We start from the raw sequence: 24,727 nt of genomic DNA, 5'->3' as shown, positions 1-24,727 counted from the left end.
GAGAAATACACATTTCTTTCTATATTACTCTATGATAGAAACATTTAATTACAATTTTTTTTACCTCACTGGGAAAAGAAAGGAAACACGAGTAGGCTATTTTTCCCAATGACTTTCCCAGAATCAAGTGAAGGTATCTTAGACTTTACTGCAAATTCTCCCAGAACAGATGAGTGGGTTTATTGGAAGGGTGGGAACCAAAGATCAGCAGAATTCTTCTGTATTCTGCTTTCTTCCCATAGAAGGATTCACACAGGTGAATATGTCATTCCTCTAAGGAGAAGACTTAACTCAAACCTTCTACATCTTGAAGCTAAAGAGGAAAGGAAGCTCTGAAGCACACCAGCTATTACACTATTTGACAACTCTTATCCCAGAGCCTGCATCTCATCTTCCTACAAATAGTTCCCCTAACACAAGGAAGACAAAATACAGTTCACCTTTCCTCCACCCCTCTATTGATCATTTGACTTCAATTTTTCTGCCTGGTTATTCAACAACTTTCACAGAGGAATATGCAGTTCTGGCCTGGTGAAAAGTGTCTGAGACAGTGTATTTGTAAAGCCCCCCTTATAAAACATTCAGTGCATTGCTGATAGAGTCTCTCACTGTTCATGACTTTACAAAGTAAGGTCATTTTTCCTAATGCATAGAGAGTCCATCTGCACTTCAACATATCAAACAATAAAGTGGTTTTATGGGGGGAACAATATGCAATAATCTACACATGGCCATTACACTTTAGTCTTGAACTGCAAGTCATGAGCCAATAATGTGAGCACATTTTTTGCTCAATCCAACTGTCATCTTTTCTCCCTAGTATGGCATAAAAAGAAGAGGACAAAAGTTGTGTTCAGGCAGAAGAGAACCATAGTACACCCCAAAAACGCTTTTGGAGGAAAAGTATCCTGTAGAGTTATCTTGCTGTTTCGGAGTAGAAGCATTTATTTTATATATATTTAGCACTATCCAAAAATCTAGAATTTTGCAACATGTGTTATAAATGCAAATATTTTAAGGTAAACAGCATTTAATTTAATGCACTTTTGGATAAACAGCTTCTTTTCCAATTTATCAACATTTAAACATCTGCTTTGCCTGTAGTAACTTCCAGAAATGTCCCACAAGCTACAAAAATGAGCCATCCAAAAATATGACAGCAAATCTCTGTTTAAACAACTCATGCACACAAAAATTTACTCATTCTTCCAGCAGACCTCAGATTTAAGAGATGATGATCCTTTGAAGGTGAACTGATGTAACCTGTTATAACTTCTAATATTTTTCTGCACATGAATACTAACATCTTTTATTTCTATAAATCTCCATGAATTTGTTTCTTCTCACTGTTGTAAAAGAGCTTTATATGGGACTCTTCTGGTAAATGAATTAACTGTGAGAATTTAGTCAATCCTGTATACCACAGAAGTAGTTATCTTGGAAATAGCCAAGGTAAAACAGTTACAAGAAAGCATTTCATGAAGCAATTAAATCCCTCTCAACCCGGCCTTGAATAACTGGCTTGATGAAACTGGCTTCTGCAGTGTCAAATTAAAATGGGAAACTCCAACAGAAGAGCTCAGAAATCCCAGTGTTCATCTCTTGTAGATCCAAATCTACTGCAGTTAATGTTCCAAAGGTAATGGAACCATTTTCTTCAACAAAAGCAGGATATCTGTTTTAAGTACCCAACATTTTCTGATAAAGTACAGAGATATCCCAGTTCAGCCTTGGACTGCAAAATTGAAGAATTGAGATGAGAAGAGAGATTCATTTTTACTTCTGACATTGTCACTAACACTTTCAATCTTTCCCCTGATTTACAGTTAAACTTGCATTGTCCAGAGGTTGTGACAGTGCTACTTCCAGGAAATTTCCATAAAGTCATGACACAAGACATGCTTTCTTTGCCCTCAGCACACTCCACTAGGGATTAAAGCAACAGCAGTGCTGAGATGATGGGTTTGGTGCCTGCAGAGTCCTCCACCTGCTCCTGAATGAATCAGGATGAGGAGTCTCTTGTGCCACAGTGCAGAGATGAAAAAGACCTCTCTCCTCAGTAGCTCCAAGGCCAGGAGCTCCTCTGTCTGCCCACAGCTGACACCTCTGCCGGCAGGCTGGCTGGACACACTGCCATGTGCTTGCTGTGGCCTGGCTCTCAGGCACTTGGCATCAGCCAGTGGATAACAAACAACAGAGCAGCCTGCACCTCATTTTACCGTGCCTGGAAGAGAATGAATTCAGCCCTATCTCTACAATCCCAAAAATACTCTTTCTCACAGAAGCAAGCCCATACTGTTTATGGGGGTAAACTCCAAGTCCTACACAACAAGGCGTAGGTAGGGGATACCATTCTGTCATTAGGTACATCACCCTTCAGGTATCCATAACAACCTTGTAACAACTCAGTTCCTGATGAAGCAGGAAAAGAGCACCTCAACAGGGATAGCCCCTTGTTTAGTTTAGTATGGTTTAAACAGTGTTTACTTTCAAAGTTCATGTAATTATTATAAAGCTAAATTAAAGCTTAGAGCATTTTGTGTTTGTAGAACTCAAACCCAATTCTTAATATTGCATGCAATTTGCATTCATTCCTTTTGATATTTACAATTATTTTTAGAAAGTCACACTTCCTCAAGGTTAAAAAAAGCCGCAACCCATAAAGACAACTTTCAAAATTATTCTTTCAGTGCCACGCTGAATTTTAAGGTCATGTATTTATTTGGAAGTGCAATTATGCAAATGCTGTTTTCTTCATTGTTAATATATTCTGGGACAAGGATTAAAACACCTGGTGCAAAACTCCCTTTCAAGGAGCTGCAGAACTATCTGCGTAGTTTCTCTGTATCCATTCACAAACACCCTTGTGCAGCTCTGTGCAGCTGAGTGAACAGCTGAGATGTCCAGAAGACAGGAAATTGTACAAACATAAAAGTTTTTTATGGTGGACACATAAGGTGTCCTTCCTTATTTTCAATTCCTATAATGAACTTCGTAAAATGTTCAATATGTAGATGGACTAAATTTCTTTCAAATAATTTCCTAGATGTAATAATGGTGGCTTGAAATGAAATTTCAGATACCTGCAACTTTCTCTTGGAAACATAAAAATCCAATTTCACTGACTTTATATTGTAATATGCCCTGCCTTGTACTCTTATGTCATAACTACCAAGCTATAAGCCTGTAATTTTTGTGGGTGGCTGCTTTTCTTTATATTCTTCCATTTTTTCCCCACCAGAGGACCTCATGACCCACTTTTTTTTCTGGCCAAGCATGGTAAGCAGCAACTAATTATTGAGCAAGCTGCTTAGATAGAGGGAAAGCCTAGGGTCTATATGAAGCTCTGTATCTTCCCAGTGATTAAGGCAATCAGCAGTTACCTTTGGCCTCTGTGAGCTCAGCATTTTCCAGCTATTCATCTTCACTTCCCCTAAAGAGCTCTATAAAAGTTAACAGCACAAACAATACGCTAGAGATTAACGCAGCTCATATAAATACACAGCAACTGCTGGGCTGTGCAATGATTTTTCTCTCCCAGGGCAGGGTCTAAAGCAGGAGAAGCCTTCTCAGACCTCTGCATAAATTTGGTCCTTAAAAAGACAGGAGAGATCATTGTCATCATTGCCATCACACAAAAGTTAACAAGAGTCTGGTCACCAACTACTTGTGATGCTGGGAAAATTATCTGGAACAGTATTCATGTTTCGATTTCTTCCCTGGGACAGACTTGCTTTTCTCAGCAGTTCCCCCTCAAGGAAGATTATTGTAAACAACTGTCCTATTTTTATGCAAATTCATGTTTTACAGGAGATAAGACAGTAATGATAAATTCTTCCCATTTCCTAACACTAGATGAGAAAAACTTCACTCCATAAAGAACCAAAATTGTAATATCAGAGTGTCATTCTTAACGGGGGTGAAATATATTCCCTTATTAGCAGGAACAGAACATCATTTGTTCTTGTAACATGATCTGGCTGTCTGCAAAGAAAAATCCCAGTTAATCATTTTATTTTATTATATTTTTTCCAATGACTGAAATTTACACAAATGAAAATAACTAGAGATTCATCATGGGTTGACAATACTTTCAAATTAATAATGGATGGTGTCACATCTCCCCTAAATTACTAACTACCTTGACAGACAGCTAATAAACACTGCAGCCGGGCTCAGCAGCCTCCTACACATTACATTATCCCCCGAGTCTTAAACGACAAAGGATGCGCAGATTAGGAACGTTTCTCATTTGCATAAATTAAGCCCCAGCTCTGCCTTACCTTGTCTCCTTGTCCTTGGGCATGGTGGGTGACCCATAGCCAAAAGCCTGCTTGTCCACGGGAGAGGGCACTGCCTCGGCCATGCCTGCGAGGCCGACAGCACTCCGCGCTTTCGCGTCCACAAACACGGGCGCTCCCGGCTCCTTCTTGAAGGACTGGCGGCTGGGGGAAGACCTGTCAGGCTGGATGGTGTGGGCGGGAATGTGAGGGCCGTGGTGAGGATGAATATCGATCATTCTCATGTCAGCCACCCTGTGAGGTGAGGCTGGAGGTGTTTTAGAGCCAAGAGTGGGCAAATGGCTCTCCGGGTACTTGCGTGACTTTTGTCTGTACAAGGACTGCTCCAGCATTTCAGGCTGCATGGAGGGGGTGCAGTAAGTGCTCGATGACCTCATGGCGCTGCGATGGTAGGTCACAATGTGATCGGGGACATCGAGCGGGTGTCCGGGGTGCGGCGCGGCCACGCTCATCCTCCCCTCGTGAAACAGGTAGGGGTCACCGTACAGGCTTTCATTTCTCATCAGGGTGAGGTTTTTGTTACTCATGTCCTCATCTGGCTTCACGTCCCGTCTCTCCAAAATGGCGCTCGGGCTGGGCGATATGGAGCGCGAGGCCGGCACGCCCGACAGCCGGTCCCTGGGGATGGTGGCATTGCCCGGCACGCCCATGGGCCGGCCCCCACCATAGGGAATCCTGGATGGAGAGGGAGGCATGGAGTGGGGCACTGGGGTGGAGGGTGGAGAGCTGGGCAACGCGTGCAGAGGGTGCGTGGCAGAGCCAGGGCGGGAACCGCTTGGGCCATCTCGTCCCGTATAAGCAATTTCCCTCTGCATCTGGAAAGAAAAGGAAAAACACCTCAGATACAAAATTACTGAATGAGCAAAACATGATGTGGGTTGTCTACAGAAAATTAGGAAATAAAAACAAACTCTCCAGAAAAAATAATTTTACATCTGCATAAATAAAACACTTTGGGACCTCAGAGCCTAACAAAAATAACAACTATAAATAGCAATAAAATGGGCTGTATGTTAATGGAATATGAGAGGTTTAAAAATACTTTTACTTATGCAAATACCATCCCACCCTAATCTGATATTCACAGCTACTGAAGCTGAAATCAGGGGTTGTGGTGCCAGGTGTTCCACGCACATGTAGCCAGTGACAGACTTACAGAGTTTATTGATCAGATACATAGGCTAGAGCTCACTGATTCCAAAGCAGGATAAAAATGCTGATGCTCTGGCATCACAAACATACCTAAAGTCCTTAGACAAGAAAAAGAAATATTACAACTAATTAGCCATTTTCTTCAGCGCAGGATTTAAGCTTTTGCTAATGACTTGATGTGGTCTTTATTACACAAAAGATACACAAAGCACAGTAGAAAAACACACGCATTCATTGACAATAACACAGTCAACTTATATGAAAACAGTCTGACCCTATGTAACATGTGCCATTGCAAAGATAAGAGTGATTCAGAGGGTTTGTGGAGCACATGCTCAGAAAGTCATTGAACATTTTATCATAGTTTTGTAAGCAGCAGCAGTAAGGAATGAGCAAGCAAGGAAAAGAAAAGGGAAACTTCCAAAACAAATGTATTAGTGCTTTGTTAAGAGAGGCTTAGCAAAAATCTGCAATGGACACGAGTGCTCTTGAGAGTGTAGAACCTCACTGTGCCCAGCCATGACCTATCTGGATGGCTGAACACTGTCAACGACTGATAGGAGAAATTCTCCCTCTAGAAAGCATCATGTGCCTGCTCTGGTGCCCTTGGGGTAAGGTGGATGAACAGGGAGATGAAGAAGCCGGCTGAGGACTAACTACATAAGAAAAAAATTATTATTTCTAAAATTCATGGTGACAATTTCATCTTCCCTCTCCAACACCTTCACGGAATTGTAGAAAACTGTGTATCACCAAGCCTGACTCCACATTTCTAAAGTTACAGAGCACAAAATAATATGGATATTGCTGATCTGAAATCCACACAATTTTTCTCCCCTCTCACTCCTTGCTTTGAAAATGTGACTGGATTCATTGTAGTTACAGTGATCCATGGCAGATGAAGCCAGAGATTATTCCTGCCCCACCACAGGTTTTTCCACTGGTAAAGGAATTGCAGTGTCAGTATATAAACAATAGCTGTTCTTATCACAGCAGGTTCTGCACTCAAGAATTAGAAATGACATTCCCCAGGGCCAAAGATCAACAGTCTGGAGTATCAGGTATTAGAAAGAAGAAAGAAGATAACCTGATTGTGGCCACAGCAATAATAAATAAGTGTAACAGAACAAAGATGTGTACTGGGATGGGTCATAGATGAGCCAGACAAAAATTATGAAGTCGAACAGGAACATGGCATAATTTTTTCATTTGCACAGAGAATAAGTCTAGTCTGGAATTTTAAATAAGATATAATTAAAATATAACTAAACAGTATTAATGACTTTATAAGAGGGAATTCAACACAATTTTCTACTGGCTTGAAGAACCACTGCAACATACTAAGCTATATTGTGTGTACTGACTCTGGCCCTGGGCCAGCAGAACAAAATGACTCCTACTGACTTGAGCAGCTTTGGGATCATGTCCTCAGGGACAGGCAGATACAGATGTTTTACACCAAGAGAAGAACTCAAGAGAAAGAAAATCCTCCTAGATTTCTACTGTACAAGCTACACAATGTCCTGTTTAGTTGCTTCAAATAAAGCTACAACAAATGGAATAATATCTGTCAAAGAAACCATAGCCACTAGGACATGCTGGGTTACAGTGAGAGGAAAATTCCAATGTTACGTTGCAGAGAGGAGGAAATTTCCATGGGAAGATTTGAAAGCAATGGATTTAATTTCCCCTAACTTCTGGACTTCATATTCTTGTATATGCTCATTCATTTCTCATAAGTCAAAGCAATCTGTCTTAGAAAAATTCCTATTTTCCACCATAACACCATTTAGATGGAATACTTTAAGATGGAAAATAATTTGAATATGGGACTGAGCTATTGCTCAAAATCTTGCGTCTGAGTACTGTTGTATGTAACATTATTTACTTTTGCTTTAAAGTAGCACTTGGAGTACAGAACCTCAATCAAGGCTCCCTTGGGCTGGGCAGGGCACAATCACCCAGGAACCCAACCCCTTTCTGAGAAGTTCACCTGCTATTTTAAGCCAGGACTCAGGCCCTGAGTGGAGTGTACCAAAGGGGAGACTGGTGGAGCCAGAGAGTCCAGGGTGCCCGGGAAAGATTCACTGGGCATGTGGGCTGGGCAGGGACCTGAGCTGGTGTCCAGGAGCCAGGCAGCTTTACCCGGTGGATTACAGCCTGCCACATGGTTGGTATGTCCTGTCTTTCCACTCTTCTCCTCTCCTCCAGACTCCTTGCTAATGATAAGTTTAAAAATGTGAAGGATGGTCTTGCTTCTCATCTGTAACTCTTTGGTGTGATAGGCGCATCAAAGAGGTACAGGTGAGAATCAAGAAAAGACCATCCTTCACATTTCTCTTTTCACCACTCTCTCATATATAGGCCACTTCCTGTGCTGTTTTTCATCTTCTCTCCTCCACCACAAAACCCCCATATTGCTCAATAAAACCCCATACTCTTCTACATAGGCTGTCTTGAGCCACATGTTCCTGGACTTCGCATGACTCAGGGACAGAGAAAGAGGATATTGGGTTTATCTGAGCCTGTAAATACTGGGTGCTGTCCCACATGATTGCTCTGAGGGCAAAAGGAATATTTTTTAGTGCAAGCGCAGGATCATGTGCTTTTTGACTGCAGCCATGTCATATGTTTACCTGAGGGTGGGGATTTCTTTAGCACATAGCTCTTCCTTGTTCCTACTGCCTATAGACCTTACATCCTTGAAATGGAAACTTGTTTTACAATCCTTAGGTCAAAATATGGTAAACAGCTAGTAACCATTTCTGTATGAAACCTTTGAGGGAAAATCACATCACTGAGAATCTTTCCCTTTCTGTAGTAAAAAAGATTACATCATGTTTAAATATCTGCTGTGGAGGTTTTTGGTCAGTTGAACAAGACAAGTCTAAAAGATACAGATTTTGCTGATTTTTTTAAAACTGAGTCTCTATATGCTGAAGAGTCAATGTTCTATAAAACCAGTTATGTTCTTTATTTCAAAGCCTGTTGGCATGCTGAATAACTTGCTATATTTTGAAAATGCCTATATGCACAAAGTCAGTGAACCAGTTATCCATGCACCCAGGTGGGCAGAATGAGCCTTGCTCATGGTGGCTGCACAGAGGACAAGCAGAGCCGGTGTCTCAGCAGCCAGGGCAGGCAGAGCTGTGCCTGCATGCACCAGGGCAGTGCCAGCCAGCAGGGCAGTGCCAGCCCAGCACCGAGCCTGCTGCTGAGTCACGGGCACCGCACCGAGCCTCCCGCTCGCCGTGCAGCTGGATACCAGACACACAGCCTGACCCAAGCCTTTATCTGCTACCATCTCAACGTGAAACTCGGGCAAAGGGAAAAGCAGGCCAAGTTTCCGACCTTACAGCCCTTCCCTCCGCTCTCCTAGGCCTCCTCTACATCACCAGAGAACACAGCAACTGGCTTTGCCCCAAGATTTTCAGACTGCCAAAATATCTACACAGAGCATGTTCCCAAGACGAAGGTTATCCATGCACCCTCTTGGAGACACTGGGGAGCTCCCAACAGACTCCATTAATCACCTCTCAGCCATGTGAAGCTATTATTTTTATTACTCTCCCTTTGACACCCTGCACTTCCCTGAGGAAAGTGCTCCTATGCTCCGCAAGCTGACTCACCCAACAGTAAACACAGGACACCCGCAAAGAATTTTATTGAGACCTTGCAGTCTATGATGAAAAAGCTACAGAAATACTAAGTACTGATATAATGCTGATTAATTAAACTGTAAAGAGATCTTTTATGAAAATTGCTCAACAGAAAAAAAAACCCTCTAAAAGTAAGGCCATCCTTTACTTTTGAAATTTTTTTTTCAAATATTTTAATATTTTTCAAATATTTTCATATTTGAAAAAATATTTATTAATCTTTCTAAAATAAGATAATTTACAATTAAAAATTAAGTACACTTGAAAACTGCAGAATTGGTAAATAGTTAAATGAGAATTTTAAGTATCTGTACCAAAACTATCTGTCTGAAGCCAAATAAGACATCACTGAGAGGCTGTCGCACTTGTCTCTTCTTGCTTTCTCCCAGAATGCCTTCTAGCATCTATAAATTTCCCCATTCTGTTTGGTCATTACAGAAAAAAATCATACTAGTTGCAGTTGTGGGTTCCTTCATCTGCCCAATGTCATATTTGAAAACTTCAAACACATTAGCTAATTTTTAGCTGCTTCTGATCAGAAACTTTTCAATGATATGTACTTTCAGCAGACAACGCTAATCAAGAGAGCTGAAACATTTCATAAAAGCATCAGTAAAGACAAAATTTGGAAAAAAAACACCCAGCAGATTTCAGTCAACAGAGATGTTATTTCCTATCAGACAACCCTGAGGTGCTCTAGAGCTTTGGCTTTCCAGACTCACAGATCTGGGTCAACTTGGTTGGAGTCTGATCTGGGGTAGGTTCCCCAACTCTTTCATGTTCTCTTCTGCAGGGTGGGTGCTTGGTATTTGGGGTTACCAAGCAGTGAGACATGCTGGGGTTTCAATGGCCATCACTCCTTGGCAATGCTTCCAGACTAGAAGTTTACTTGGCAATTTTGGCTAAGAATGGAGCCTCTGATGCCCAGTAAAATGATTTCAGACCATGAAACCACTGACCTTGCATGTGTTGGAACCTGGCCTCAGTTGAATCCGGCCCCACAGTACAAGGTTCTAGGAGCTGCCAGGGTTCACAATTGTTTTTCATTATGGGAACCACATGCTGGTAAAATAAAACTGATTTCAAACGTTCAAACTTCCAATGAATGGGGAAGTCCAAGACCCAGCTAGCTGTTCTTAACACGTTTCATATATTTCTATTATTTTTTCCTGTCTAATTTTCCAGAAAAGGAGTTGCAGAGCTCCTCAAGAAATCTCAACATTTATAATTATCTTCCCAGTATTAGCATGCACCTAGGTTTCAGTTCTTTCAGTCCTTTTGTACAGTTTGGCACATGCCCAGCTGTAAAAACCTCTGTATTATGGTGAAAGGAGAATTGAGACAAAAACTCAGAACATCTATGAAACAAGAACTTTCTCTTTCTAGGGTCTGATTACATATATGGTGGATATGTCAAGACAACAACTGGGTCTTTCTTCTTCCATTTATGCTCTTAATTCTATGTTTTTTTTCTTTCCCTTGATGAACAGCAATACAATCAGTCAACATAAGATGTTTGTTAGGATGAGTCTGCGATGGTTAGTGATGGTGAAATCATCCAGTCCTCTAGTTTCTATGTTCACAGATTACTTTTTATTTTGGCCAGGGTCAACTAGCTAGAAGTTGACATGAACAAAATAGGAGAAGCAGAAGGTGATGCTCACTATCTTAGAAGGCGGAATTTAGAGGACATTTTAGAGGAAAGGAGGCATTCTGACTGAGACATAATTAGGTGTTGTCACCATACTACCCAATATCACTGTGACATCCAGTCCCCATATCTTTCTCCCAGCTCTGCACAGAGATTATGACAAAAACACTATTGATACTCAAAAGCAGAATTTCTAGAGTACCATACTGTAGTTACCAATACATTGACTTGAAGCTCAGACACACCACCATTTCCCTTGCCATACCACTGAGCATCAAACACATTCTTAACATTATTTTCCCTTATTTTATACATATATGTTTAATACACACTTGTGTATGAATCCCTACAGCGATCCAAATGTTTTACCTCAAGGTATTTTACATGTCTCAGTATGTCCTTTTATATCCCTGACTACGTATAAGCTTAATTCATACCATATCCTAAAGCTCCCATGGGGAAAACAAAGAATACCTAGTTCAGTTTTTACTGAACGTAAAACAGATCCATAAAATTCTAAAGTAACCACAAAACAAATGTAATGGTAACATCAAAAATAATGTTTGATTGCTTCACCTTGCCTGTAGGTCAATGTGCATGCTGAAGATGGATCATGCAAACGAGCAGAGAGGACAGTTTGCAGACCAAATCCTACAGTCTACTCTTTTGGACATAATTTCCTCAGCTATCCGGATGCTATCCTGTGTATTTGTTTTCAGAATTTAAAATACTAGCACTCTTACTACCCTCTTAGACAACATTGCTGCCTACGGACCAATAAAACAATTTTTGATAAGATCTCTGCTTTGAAGTAATTAAAGTCACTTACTGTTTCTTAAGGAAATCCCTTGAATAGCTACAGCAGTGAGATGAACATTTGGTGCCACTTCTTCTAATGAAGCACTTTTTGTTTTCAGTCTTGAATATCAATCCTTGGTCTATGGTATATTATTTTGTATATCCATGTCTTCTGCAAAAAGGTTTTGGAACAGGAAAAATGTTCCTTTTTCCCTCTGCTCACACCAGGCCATCTTGCTTTATCCGGTCATCTAAGTAATGCTGTTTCAATAGACTGAAGTACTTTTCCACGTGACAAGCCTGCAATTTCTCCTCCCCTTTGAAATTAGTCACTAAATAACCTCCTTGGCATGTCACCCCGTCACAAACTGTGCAACACTATGTGATTCAGTCGCTCAATCATTTTTTAATGTGTGCCTATAAGATGCATAGAAAGAAACTAACATACTGGAGCGAACCACAAGAGAGACTCACAGAGGGGAAAGCCAGAAATAAAATAGTGAGTAACCTCTGTTTCAGTAACACAGTGCATTTCAAAGGCAACACTATGAGACCTATACATATTCATTCCTCAACAGGTGAAGACCTCCAACTATTTAGCAAACCCAGTAGATAGAATTCTAGAAAAAAAAATTCAGCAAAATAAACCTTAGAAGTTTTTCACCTCCTCAGATTGGTAGTGCCACTGTAGAAGGAAGCACAAACTCCTCCCGTGGAGGAGTTGTCTACTCATTAACCAGGCACCTGAGCCACTTGGATAACCTGAACTTTGGGGTCCCCATAAATCAATCCCATAGTTCTCTCTGCAGCACACCACATAAGCCATGATGATTGGTTGTTGGGTTTGATTTGTTTTTTTGTTTTGCTTTTATTGTTGTTTTTTTTTTAAGAGGAAACAATAGAAAAGGTAAATACATTTTCAAAAATTAGAGCAGAAAGGATGCTTCACTCCCTTCTATCCCCCCCCACAAAAATACCATAGAATACAGAAATTGTCTCCTTAAAAAGACAGCATTTACAGCCTAAAAGAGATGACACATATCATAAGGGAAAATCTCATGAAACAAACCCTTCCCAGTCCTGCAGTTATCATCTGCTTTGGGGGGCTGCTTCTTTTGCTCTTCGTTTGGATTTTTGTCTGATTTTGCTATTGTGCAAGTAAAAAATTGCCTGTATCATCATAAATGGCATTCAAAGGAATAAAAATACAATTTAAGCATATGTTCATGAGCTAATACTGTTGCACAGAATCAGCCCTAATGGGACATTACAGGAGCAGCATTTGTGTTCCACAGTACTGCTCTTGGTCTCAGCCACTAGTGAAGGAGGCATCATTCATTCCTGCCGTGAAATGGCAATTTGACACTAAGCATTTAAGTAACAGGAGAAAGAGCAGAGCAGAGCTCGTAGCCAAAACTAAAAATCCAGGTGTTCTACCCCTTACACCCCCAGCCCAGCATCAGAGAATCTTCCTGTTTCCTAGACAGCTGCTGTGAATTCTGATTTGTAATGTATGCCATAAATTTGTATGCCATTATGGATCTTGACTAGAACTATATAAAATTTATATATAGTGTAATATAAACAGTTTTTTCAGAAATGTAAAAAAATAATTTTTCCTTAAATGCCTACTTTTCAGTTTCATTTTCAATGTAAAATATTTTAAAACATTATTTTTATTAAATATTTGCACTAGCACTATAATAAAGTATTACTATGGCACAGAAACAATGTTAAACCTACTTATTTTTATTTCAAATTTAATCAGTCAAGGCTTGTTTCTTGCAGTGTAGGGGTAAAGCAGTATTTACCATTCAGGCATCTGGTTTATATTTGGCAGGTTTAACTAACCAGTCAAGCATCCCCTTTTAATGAATGGATGTATATACTTGACCTAGTTAGAAAGATGCTTAGGTTGGCAGACCAACCAGACTCAGAAACATCAAGGGTAAAAAAAAATCAAGCAAATTATCCTAGAACACTTTATTGCCACATGTGCTTTTCAGCAATTGCAGAGAATATTCTTCTATCCATGCTCTTCCTTACAGGCTAACAAACCTGAAGTGAGAAATTATTATGCTAACATGCAGGATAAAAAAGATGACTGTATTTTGCTAAGTTTCCCTGCAATGAATTGCAAGCTGGTAGGCTGCACATTTTCAGTAATTGGACTCTAGCATGACAAAATATATCGCAGAACATCAGAGAGGGGCATAACTAGCTCTCCATGCACATTACATGATATTCATGTATGTCTGGTGCATACAAAAAGCTTTTCATTAGATTAATGAATCTGCTTTTAATTTTAGAATATATTAGGCACAACATCATAAGTATTGCAGTTATACCATTACCAAGGCTGTAATTTAATTTGTAGGTTTTAACAATGCATACAAAAAATTCAAGCATCACTTTCCATTTCAATAACTTTATCAGAGCCCCCAAGCATTATCTAGCTTGCCATTATTGTATTATCCTATGTACAATTACTTGCCATATATTTGTTAATAAAATACTGTACAGAAAAAGAACTTCTTTTCAGTTCATGCCTCTGTGTAAACCAAGGGCATGCCCCTAAGATACACAATACCCTGTGCTTCACTGAGACCAAGCCGGAAGTTTAGGTTAATTTCAGACTTTAAAACCAATGTTAATGTCCATATTAAGGATAGGCTCAAGTCACCACAGACCTGTAATGCCAGTCACCCTCCTTTCTTCTAAATCATTGACAATTTGGCCTGTTTAACCTTTCCATCAATTTGCTCATCACATCAATTTACTTTTTGCTTGTTTCCCTCATTTTGAAGCAGAAAAAAATGTTAGAGGCTAAGCATCAGTAGAACACACAATTATAAAGCCAGAGAATACTGTGAAGTCTGCTGTGGGGTATACACATATGGCATAGACATAACTTATTGCTTGATTGTTGATCAAAGTTCTTTCTGGTCCTGGTAACAGCTCTTTTGGTTCCTATTCCTTTAATATTACTTTCATGGATGGAAATAATTAAGTAGTTAATGCCTTATAGTGTTGTAAACAACTGTTTCCTTGACAGAAAACAGGGAAGCACTTCCAGTGATTCCTGGTCACTAACTCAAGGCCTGGTTTTGTTCTCAGCACTCCAGAACAAAATTTGTGATGGAGTCAATGGGGTTTTGCTTAAATTCAACAAGTTAGTTCAGTCCAGTAGAATCCAAATGGAAAGACAGTTCACTGAGGACAGCATTTAGAGCTGAATTATAAAGGAAGCATATTTTCTTCTGTATTTGGGGGTTTGGGGTTAGGATTTTGGGTGTGGATTTGGGTTTTGAGATTTGGGGCTTTTTTTGCCAAGGAAGGTCTCACACCACCCCACCAGTCCTATCACCCGCCCAGCTTCTAATTTTGATCCAAGACACCAACAGTTTGAGATTCCAAAGACCAATCTGTGGAGCTGTCTGCAGAATCTCCCAACTCTGCTGGCTCTGATACACAAGACTGGGGAGATGAAGGCAGCTGGGGAACTGCCATCAGCATCTTTCTGCTCTCCGCTTAGGGTGACACCATGGCAAGGTCAATTTCTTCCACAAAAGGAGAGTGATGCTTAGTTTTGCCTCCAAACACTCAGCAGAGAAGAAAAAAAATGCCCTTACCTCATCCTGATCCCAGTCTCAGTTGCTTCCCCATGGCAAAAACGAGGGAGCAGAACACAGCCCCCAAGCTGCTGTCCTTCACAAAGTCACCCAGGTGACACACACCGTCATCCAACCAGGCTGTGCTGCTGCCATTGCACTCCACATGACCCTGAAAAACTCTTTCAAATTGGCCTTGACTTTTTCACATCAGCTCTCCAGCCCACTGCCCATGTTTATACCTACAAGGATGTGTGTGGTGTTTCCTTGAAGACTGAAAATCCCACAGAAGCTCATTGAATTTGAGAGGCCAAGCTAAACAAACAGGGAGGGAACAGAACAGTTCTGGCTGCCTAACACATACTGGATTTGAGATTATGTGCAGACTACACTATCTTCTCCTAAACATGCATATTGTTTGCACTCTCTCTGTTTACTGGTTCCAAAGGCATGCAGTGAAACAGATATGCCTTGGAGTAAACACAAGTACCATAAAATTCTCTTATACTTATTTCAACTCCCAGTTCTTACAACATACATGCAAACAAACAAACAAAAAGCCCTCTCATGCCACAGAGCACACTACTACTGGCTAGAATGCACCACTAGAAAGGGGACAGCAGCTTCACTGCTGGCAAAGCAGCACTCTCACTAGAACAGCTGGAGCTTGCACTGTGGACCAACCTGTGCACAAAGCCTTTGAACCAGCCCACAGATGAGCATCTGAGCTCCCAAGAGAGCAGTGCTGTCTTGTAACCCATTAACATTATGTATACACACGTACATACATGTTTTGCATAAAAGCAGTAAATTTTTGGCCTATCCTTTGGTGATGGCAGATCAGTATAATCAATATAATCTGAAATTGTTGATTTTTAGGGATTAAAAAAATTAAAGGCAAACAAAAGTGGGAAGTCATCTGCTGGAAACTCTATAAGCCTCTCAAATTTTTTTTAAGTTTACTAGAGCAAATATAGCCAACTCTCACTGGAGTTGCATGAAGAAGGTTCTGCAAAACTGAACTATTACGTCAGGTCTGCAGTCTGTCTCTCTACCCTGTAATTCAAACCTCATGCTTCCCCCTTGTTTCTGTCCTGATTTAAGCAAGGGCATTTTCCTAGCTATAGGAAAGTATCACAGCATGTATTGCAGACATATATGCATTAAGCACCTCTCAGAAAGTCAAGTAGTAATATTAATTGCTCTGGATTGAGGATTTGTCTCACCTAATGTTTCATTAAAAGAAAGTCAGCCAGACATCCTCCAGAGTCAGCTCATTCCCCTGGAGCTGGGTGGGACAAGCTGCCCTTTTGCATTCCCAACCTCTCACCACTGACTGCAGTGGGCGGCAATTTTTACACTGATCTTATAAGGATTACATTTTTTAAAAATTCTTTATAGTGAGCCTGCCCATATGTCTTTTCATTTAGCTCACTTTTTGTTCTGTTTCTCATCCTACTTTTCTCTTTTTTTCCCCCCCTTCTTTATAAGAAAGCTCAGATCCTATAACTACCAAGGACACTGACAGCTTCATTCCATCTGCTGCTTGCTGGTCCATGCAATGGACATTGCTGGGATCTGCCTTGGAGAATCCAACTTGACCTGTGGTTCCTGTTTTATTGAAGTAAAAATTAAGCATCTCTCTCCTGAAGTTGACAATAAACATTATTTATTTCTCAGCAGAGCAAAATTGAAGGCATTCATTTTCCTCTTCCTCTGTCCTACCATTAGTACTCTTATTTATGCCTGAACTTTCTAACTTTTCAAATGCAGAGAACTGAGTTTGTGGCATGAAATGTTCCCTTCTTAGTTCATAGGTAATGCAGAACTATTAATAAAAATAAGCAAGTCATATGTTGCATATCTTTTACTAACACTTAACTCATTACTTGGATTGATGACCTTAAAGATCTTTTCCCACCTAAATGACTCTGTGATTTCCTGAAACAGGGAAGAGAGGCAGGGAGTAAAGAAGTATTATGTGGGAATGTAATAGGGAATTCTCAGTAGGAGTACAGAAGAAAGGAAAAAAGACAAAACAAAAAGGGAATGAAACAGTGTGAAGGATAGAGTTTGTGAAAGATGAAAGAGAGTAATATTGGAGACGGAGTGCTGAAAAATTAATAGGGAAATAAGAAAGGGATAATAAATAAAAAAGGAAACAAAAAAAGAGACTTAAGCTGGGAAGAGAGGAATTGATGAGGAAAAGAGGAGTTAAAGAGACTACCATATGAAGAAAAAGTCAACAAAAAATTCAATGAAAGAAAGAGAAAAACAGAATAAGTGGAAAAACTTGAATGAATGCAAATTTTCTTCAATGCTATAAGATTTTGCATGAGTTTTTGTTATGACAGTGCTGTAGCCTAGCATATTAGGCATGGTAGGGAGAGGGAGAGAGCAAGAAAGGAAGGAGAAGAGGGACAGAAAGAACAGCCAACATAAATTTATTTAATTTTGTTTAATATTTTGATGCTTCATGGGTTTTTTGGCAGATGTGGTCAGAACAGGAAGGCAGTTTTTAGGAAAGAAGTGAGCAGAGCACTTCAAGTAAATGCCAGCTGGAGTGACCCACTAATGCTTGAAGACATGGGCAAAGAAGGTAAGACCATCCCTGGCCTTTGCAATCCACTCTCATATTCCAAACAAAGATACTTGAGATGCACTTTAAAGCTATAAATGGCTTTTGAAACCTAGCACTTAGTTCAGCCATTACCACTGAAGATGTAGTTAAGGCTCCAAACAGCTTCATCTCTCTCAGACAGTGCAATAAACAACAGCTCTCTACAAGTGAGGCCTGGATGCAGCATCCCTGAGATGCCCCATGGGTGCTGAGCTGGCTGCTGCCCTCTGTGCATTCTGCTTTTTAGTGGGGGACAACAGAAGTTCTGCTTTGACTGAACCAGCATCAAGTTCTGACATGTGATGGGACATGTCATGTGTGTGTACATGCACGTGTGCACACAGCCCTTCCTTCTCAGAAAACTTTTTCCCTTATCAATTCCATCGTGTTATCAATCCCCTGACCACACAGACCTAAGACCCCAAGAACACCTGCACACCAAGAGCTCTTTGGCCATCCTAATGTTCAATGGCCCTTCCCATTCCTAAACTGAGGTCATCTTTTTTCAGGTGTGAAATGAGAACAAACAAAAAAATAAGAGGAAAGCAGTATCACTCTTCTTCCCATAAAATGTGAGCTTACAACATGCCTCATCTTAAATATAGCTCAAGGAATGGGCTCTGTATTTGGACTAGCATGGTTGTACCTGTACTGAATCTGCTGTCACAGATTAAGTGCCACTGAGAAAACCTTGACAACACTCTGGCTGAACTCTGCTTGGAAGGGAATGGAGCAGAAGGCCACTTGGAGCCTGACCCAGAGCCATCCCATGAGAGCCTCCAGTCTAGCCACGCTTTAGGCAAAGTGAGCAAAAAGATGGATGAGATGCAGCACATTTTGCATTGGCCTGTCTGAAATCACAGTGCCTCTGTGTGGAAGTTTATTTCCCCAGCAGCATTTCATCATTTAAGCTATCTCCTTTCTACCAGTCTGCACCGCTTTACTGCTGATTGGCAAGACAAACAGCCAGATCACTTAACAGGCACTCATTTCTGCCTATTTATGTATTTAATTTCCTATGAACAAATGAAATGTGAGAGTTAAAAAAAATGTTTAGATTATCCAATTAAGCAGAGAGAAGTTAATAAATTTCTCATGCTTTATTTTCCTATGCTTCCTTTGTGTGCTATGCAGACAGAATGGTGAGTACGCTAAAAAACCTCTTGGCATTTCAGCCAAGATTTTTCAGGGTGTTATCACAAATGACAAAAATATAAACACACTAAAACATAACACATTTCAATCCTAAAAAGGTCAGATTTACATAATTACATCATTGGTTTGCCAATATCCACATTTATCTCATCAGTATAGCATGGCCCACCCATCCCATAAGCTATTCAGATTGTTTGGATTGAATGTATAAAAGCTGTTACTGATCTATTTTTCTAAAGTTAACATTATGACAACCCTCATAACTAGTGCAGCATTCAAACCAATTGTTGCCTTTGCTTTCAAACCAACTGCTCCTTTCTTCTGATTTTCCACTAATGCTTTTTATGGCAGAATTTTCTGAGAACAGACAGAGTCATGTAGTTCATGAAAATGCAGAAAGCATTTCCTCCTCCCTCCCCATTCTCTTTGAAGAGACGAAGGACACTGTGTACACAACATAGACAACCACCACCAATGAAGGGAGCCAAACCCTTTAGAACAATCCCTATTTCAGCATTTCCTTAGGGCACCACAGAACTGATGGGTAATCTCTTTTTTTTCCAAAAAAGGAATAGTTTCAAAGATGTACAGTTCTGGTACAGATCAGCATTTTTATTTGGTTTAAATATGCTGTATATCACATTTCTGCTATTTAAAAGAAAAATACTTTTAGTAACTGCACTCATAAATCAAAATAAATGCATGGCTTTCTGACTCCCTGCACTAACTCAGCTCTTATTTTTGTTCCATATTTGTATCTCTTCTCATTGCACTGAAGACAACTAAAACTGAACAAGTTGATATAGTTAAATGAACATAAAGAAAATGTAACTCTTGGTCTCACCTTACCAAATAACTGAGTCAAAATACAATTCCTGTTACTGATATACAAAATGGGTTAGAATGTAAATAATATAGAAGTATTATAAAACAGACCTGATAGTCAAAAGATATAGGCAGCATGTTTACACCTCCTTCTTCCAATATAAGGACACAAAAAATGAGAAAAAATAAGTTGCTGTGCTGAGCTTTGGTGTCAGCACTACTGGCAGGAGAAATGGTCATGAAAAATCTGACATTCAGTTGGATTTTGCAATGCAAGTGTCCAAGCCACACCACAGCTCACAGCCATAAGGTCAAACAGCATTAGCAGTTTTATGTCTTTTGAAATGACAGAAGTGCTACCAGGGCATCAACTAAGAGTCTTAGATCACAAACTTCTTCCTACACTGTTTGAATCCTACATTTTCTTTTCCTTTTACTTCCTTCTATCCCAAAAATATCCGAATTGGTCAGCATAGCTGAAGTAAACAATCTAGTTTACCCAAAGGTCAGGCTATCTATAGCAAATATTGAGTGATACATGGACAACACACCCATTTAGTCTTTTCACTTAGTCACATGGAGTTGAAACTTGCAATGATGTAAGAAAGACATATATTCAGACAAAAAATAATTTCAGCATCACATCATTTCTCATGGAGTCCTATTGCGTGCTGATATTTGCAACTGTCTTGCTTTTGCCAGCTGAGGCTTTTTTTAACTCCAGATATTAACCTGTATCCAAGGAAAGATATTTTTACTGCTCATATTTTCAGAAGACTGATTAGTTTTCCAGAGCCCTTATTAGAAAAAGTACAATCCAACATGGAGAAGAATCAAGATCCTTAGATGTATAACTGTGTTTTCTTAAACACCAGGTAACGGATCACTCCTCTTTGGCAAAAGGAAGATAGGGACAGAATTAATTTGCTTTAGTACTCATAAGGCTAATGACTAGTATTATACTGAAGTAAAGATTCAGTGGAAAGCACAGAATCTGAGACACAATCATGACCTAACACATTTTGGATTTGTGGAAAACTTACTGGAAAAGCTAAGGTCCTGCATAACAAGAAGAATGGCTTTTTTGAAGAAGAAATATTCTTGCTAACTTCACTTGGTTCTGGGAATTGTGGTAGCAAAATGCTCAACTTCAAAAAGTGATTTTTAACCCCCGGTCAAGTAACAGCTCATTTGGAAAGCTACCTGGAAGTCATAAAACTTGATTGGACTTTGAGTTGCATGACTCCTGCAATTCAGATAAGCTACCTGGTTTACAAAGGAGGTAAAGAAGGAGGTCACAGCCACGAGCATTTTTATCATCTATCATTGTGTTCAGGGAGCTCCAGCAACATCTGACTCTGTCAAGTATTTAGCAATTTCAAGTAAGCAGTCAAATCAGTGCAAACTGTTCTACTAAAAGCAAGGAAAGCAGGGGAAAAAAGAGCAAAACTTCTAAAGAATTGGCACAAGGAAACATTATGTAAAAAGAGGTGGAGTAAGAATAAAACCAGAAACTAGTAGACAATAAAAAATGGACTCAAATCCAATCCTTATGTTTTTATTCAGGGCAAGCTCTCACTGAAGGCAGCAAAATCTTTGCCTGAGAACCTCAGATGTATGAGAGATATAATTTCTAGTTTTAATGAAAGGCTGGAAAGACCATCACCCAAAAGAGATGATGTTGTCTGTGGGTAACTTCATCAGCTGCAGGGTAAGCTCTCAGCAAACCTCAACATGAAAGGCAGACCGGCTTGAATACAGGCCTGTTAGTGGGAAATAAAGAACCCTCCCCCTAAAAATTCCACTCTCTGGAAGTTTCCAGGTAACTGCTTTGTGATATCTACCATATGACACTCCTCTCAGACTGACTGGGAGATTATTGCTTGGGTGTGGCAGCTCGTGTTCCTTGAGCAGTTTCAGATCAAGAACATGACACTTTCTTTCAACAGCAGTTTCACATAAACTTAAAATCATCCTCATTATACGAAAATTACAGAAACCCTAAAAAGTATCTTTTAAAATGCTGGTGTAGTAATAGCATCTACAAGGTTATATTCCTTATGCATACATATATTCCTATACATACACATAACACTATTCCTAATGTTTGTGAAATAAATAAAATACACCAAAGCATAAAGCCATTATATTAAAAAAGCCACAGTGGAATATCCATCCAGCTGTTACACAGGATCTGTACCTTTAAACAAAACAGCTTTGGGCTAGAAAACATTTGAGATTAATATACTGTTTTATGTGTAGCTAAAAGAAATTATAGTTTTTTCCCTTCAATTCTATCCCTTTTCTCCCTGATTTAGGCGTTGCACAGCAGTAGGTATTGTGTATCAAAGGACACATGAATGAAAGAGAACAGGTACATTTACAGGCTTTCATCACAGACTGATTTGATACAGGTACTCCCCGGTATCTGCAGGTCTGTAGTTGCATAAGTAATTGGTAACTACTGAAAACCCACTCAAAGCAGAAGTAGTAAAATCCATATCAGTAAAAAGAAAATCCAGAACATCAGAGACTTCTTTTATAAATTTTGTTCAGATCTCAGCAAGATTTGTAACAGCAAGTAGGAAAATAACGTTTCATGTCCAATGTGTAAGTTTGAAAACAGACAGAAAATCTAAGAGTAGAGGTTGGTGGTTTAAAGAGCAATTAAATATTTATGTTTTCACACAGCTGAAGGAAGAATAAACAGTTTTCATTGTTCTGATTGAAATTTCCAGTTAATCTAAATATATAATTTTGTTTGGAAAATAAAAAGAGAAAAAAAAAAAGGAATTATATCCTTCATTATTTATAAGCATCCTCTTACCTTACATCTCCTGGTGAGTTCTGTTTCTAGATGGCTTTGGCAGGTATTTTAATTCAGAATTAGTTTCAGCAATACGTGCCATTACATCTGCTCTTTAAAATAAACTGCTTTTTCTCTTTTCGTCAGACAAAGTATGTGGCCTAAAAGAGCTGCAGCGTCTCTGCTCAAGAGATTTCATGGACACTCAAAGGCTTTCTTTCCACTGCATGAAAGTTAAATCTGAGTAAGGAAGGCATTTTTCCTGTCCCGGAAATCAGCATAACCAAAACCAATGCTGAGCTAATGAGAAATGTTTCTTCCATGTGTTCTGTTTGGCAGACACCGCGAGTCATATCGAGGAAACACGTGATGTTTATAAATACAATATGGCTTATGTTGTCATAACCTCTCAGTGACAAAAAGAGCACTAGAAAAGGCAGACAGCAAAACAGCAGGAGAGATGAGATTTGTATCATTTGGAAGGTCTCTATCAGATAATAGAGGTATTAGCAATTGCCTTTTCATTTTGTTTTTTTTTCCTTTTTCCCAAAAGGAAACAAAGTTTGAAAGTAATAGGATCAGAAAGGTAAACACAAGGCAACTTACATAAATGCTGTCCTGTAGGATACATTCACCCAATTTATTGCTTGAATTATTTTCCAATAAATACTTTTGTTCTAAATACCTCTATATAATGCAAGGAGCTCTATTTTTTTTTTTTGGCTGTAGTATGTAATAAAAAGATATTATTGTGGCAGTGTTTGCAACTTTTATGTTTATTGATGTTAAGATCATAAGCTATCCAATGAAAAGAACTTAGAGATGCTGGATGTATGTTTACAGGTACCTTAAGAACACAGAAGAATTATTCTGCTTTTATTATTTCTCTATCTTTTCTGTAAAGAAGCACTGAATTTTAGCCTCCTTGGAAGCCTTAAATTCTTGGACAGTTTAAGGGTTTCTAGTACTTGTAGGGTATTTTTAAGTTCACACATTGCATCTAGCTCTAGAGAGTTAAAATGTTGGCAGCCTGCTAACCAGTCACTTTCAAGGGGAAAATGAAAAGTTGGAGGTGTGCAATTTCAATAATAAAAGCTACTTAGCACAAGTTTACAGAACTTAACAAATGTCTGCCTTGTTTTCCTAAACAACTCATTTTAACCCCTCTCCTCTCACCCGGGCAGTGAAAACCCCCAGTGCTGTCAGGAACATTATAAACTTTTTGCCACTCTAACTCCTACAAAACGTGGAATTTCCAGGTTCTCTGCACTGCCCCAACTCAGCTCTGACTCAACTTGCCCTAATTGTTCTTTCTTGAAGAAACACTCTCAAAAAAAAAAAAAAATTCCAAAACACCTCAAAGCATACCTCAATGCAACAACAACCACAACAAGCATTCTTTGGATATTCTGACCTCACCCAGCAGAGATCTTATGCAAGTCAGACTATTAAGTAAAACCATAGTAGGTCTAGGACACTTCAAAATAAAGTGTACCTCACAGACTTTAGGGCAGGTGGATGGGAAGAAGAAGACTGCCAAGCAAAATAGCCACTAGTTTTTATGAAGTAAAAACTCCCTCCCAGTTCTCAAAATTGGCTGGTAGGTGAAGCCCAAAACCAACCACTGCATAAGCCAACATTATTAGAATCCAGCTGTGCCACCAGAAACACTGACTAGTTTCTATAACAGAGGGCGAGATTGAAACTTAAGTTTCTTTAGCCTTTAGCCACTTCAAAAAAAGAGAGTGCAGAGAATGAGGATAGAAAATATGCTGTGCACATTCAGAGGGGGAATCACCTCAGCCCAAGAGCCCAGGATGGAAAGAGCTGTGTCCATTCACTCAGCACCATATAAAACCCCAGAGCCAGTTCCTTTCAGCCATGGCCTGCCATTCAGTCTGTGCACCGTGGCTGAGTGAGCACCAGCCCGGGCCCTTCCCTTCCCTTCCCTTCCCTTCCCTTCCCTTCCCTTCCCTTCCCTTCCCTTCCCTTCCCTTCCCTTCCCTTCCCACCCATGCCAATCACAAATGGCAATTCCAAGGGCACAGAGCAGCATGGCTGTGTACATGCATTTACACTGGAATTCAGAAATGCCAGGGGGGAAAAATAGACCATCTAGACATTTGTTCATAAGACAGTATTTTGTCAG

The 24,727-nt window shown here is 39.7% G+C and overlaps 1 protein-coding gene across 7 annotated transcripts in view; it reads right to left on the bottom strand.

Moving 5' to 3' along the window:
• Nucleotides 1–24,727, bottom strand: part of KIAA1217 — a gene marked incomplete at its 5' end in the record, with an annotated part of 334,455 nt that overhangs the window by 44,975 nt on the left and 264,753 nt on the right. For 6 of the 7 annotated variants that reach the window (XM_084211849.1, XM_084211846.1, XM_084211844.1 and 3 more), the window contains one exon: nucleotides 4,284–5,116. In XM_084211849.1, the coding sequence (XP_084067975.1) occupies nucleotides 4,284–5,116 (833 nt within the window). Of the gene's footprint in view, nucleotides 1–4,283; nucleotides 5,117–22,599; nucleotides 22,832–24,727 lie in introns of those variants that run through there. The other variant, XM_084211847.1, reaches the window with a different exon arrangement.

The sequence above is a fragment of the Fringilla coelebs genome (genome assembly GCF_963513975.1).
Source record: "Fringilla coelebs genome assembly, chromosome: 1".
NCBI lineage: Eukaryota > Metazoa > Chordata > Aves > Passeriformes > Fringillidae > Fringilla > Fringilla coelebs.
This window is presented reverse-complemented; position numbering and strand designations above follow the sequence as displayed.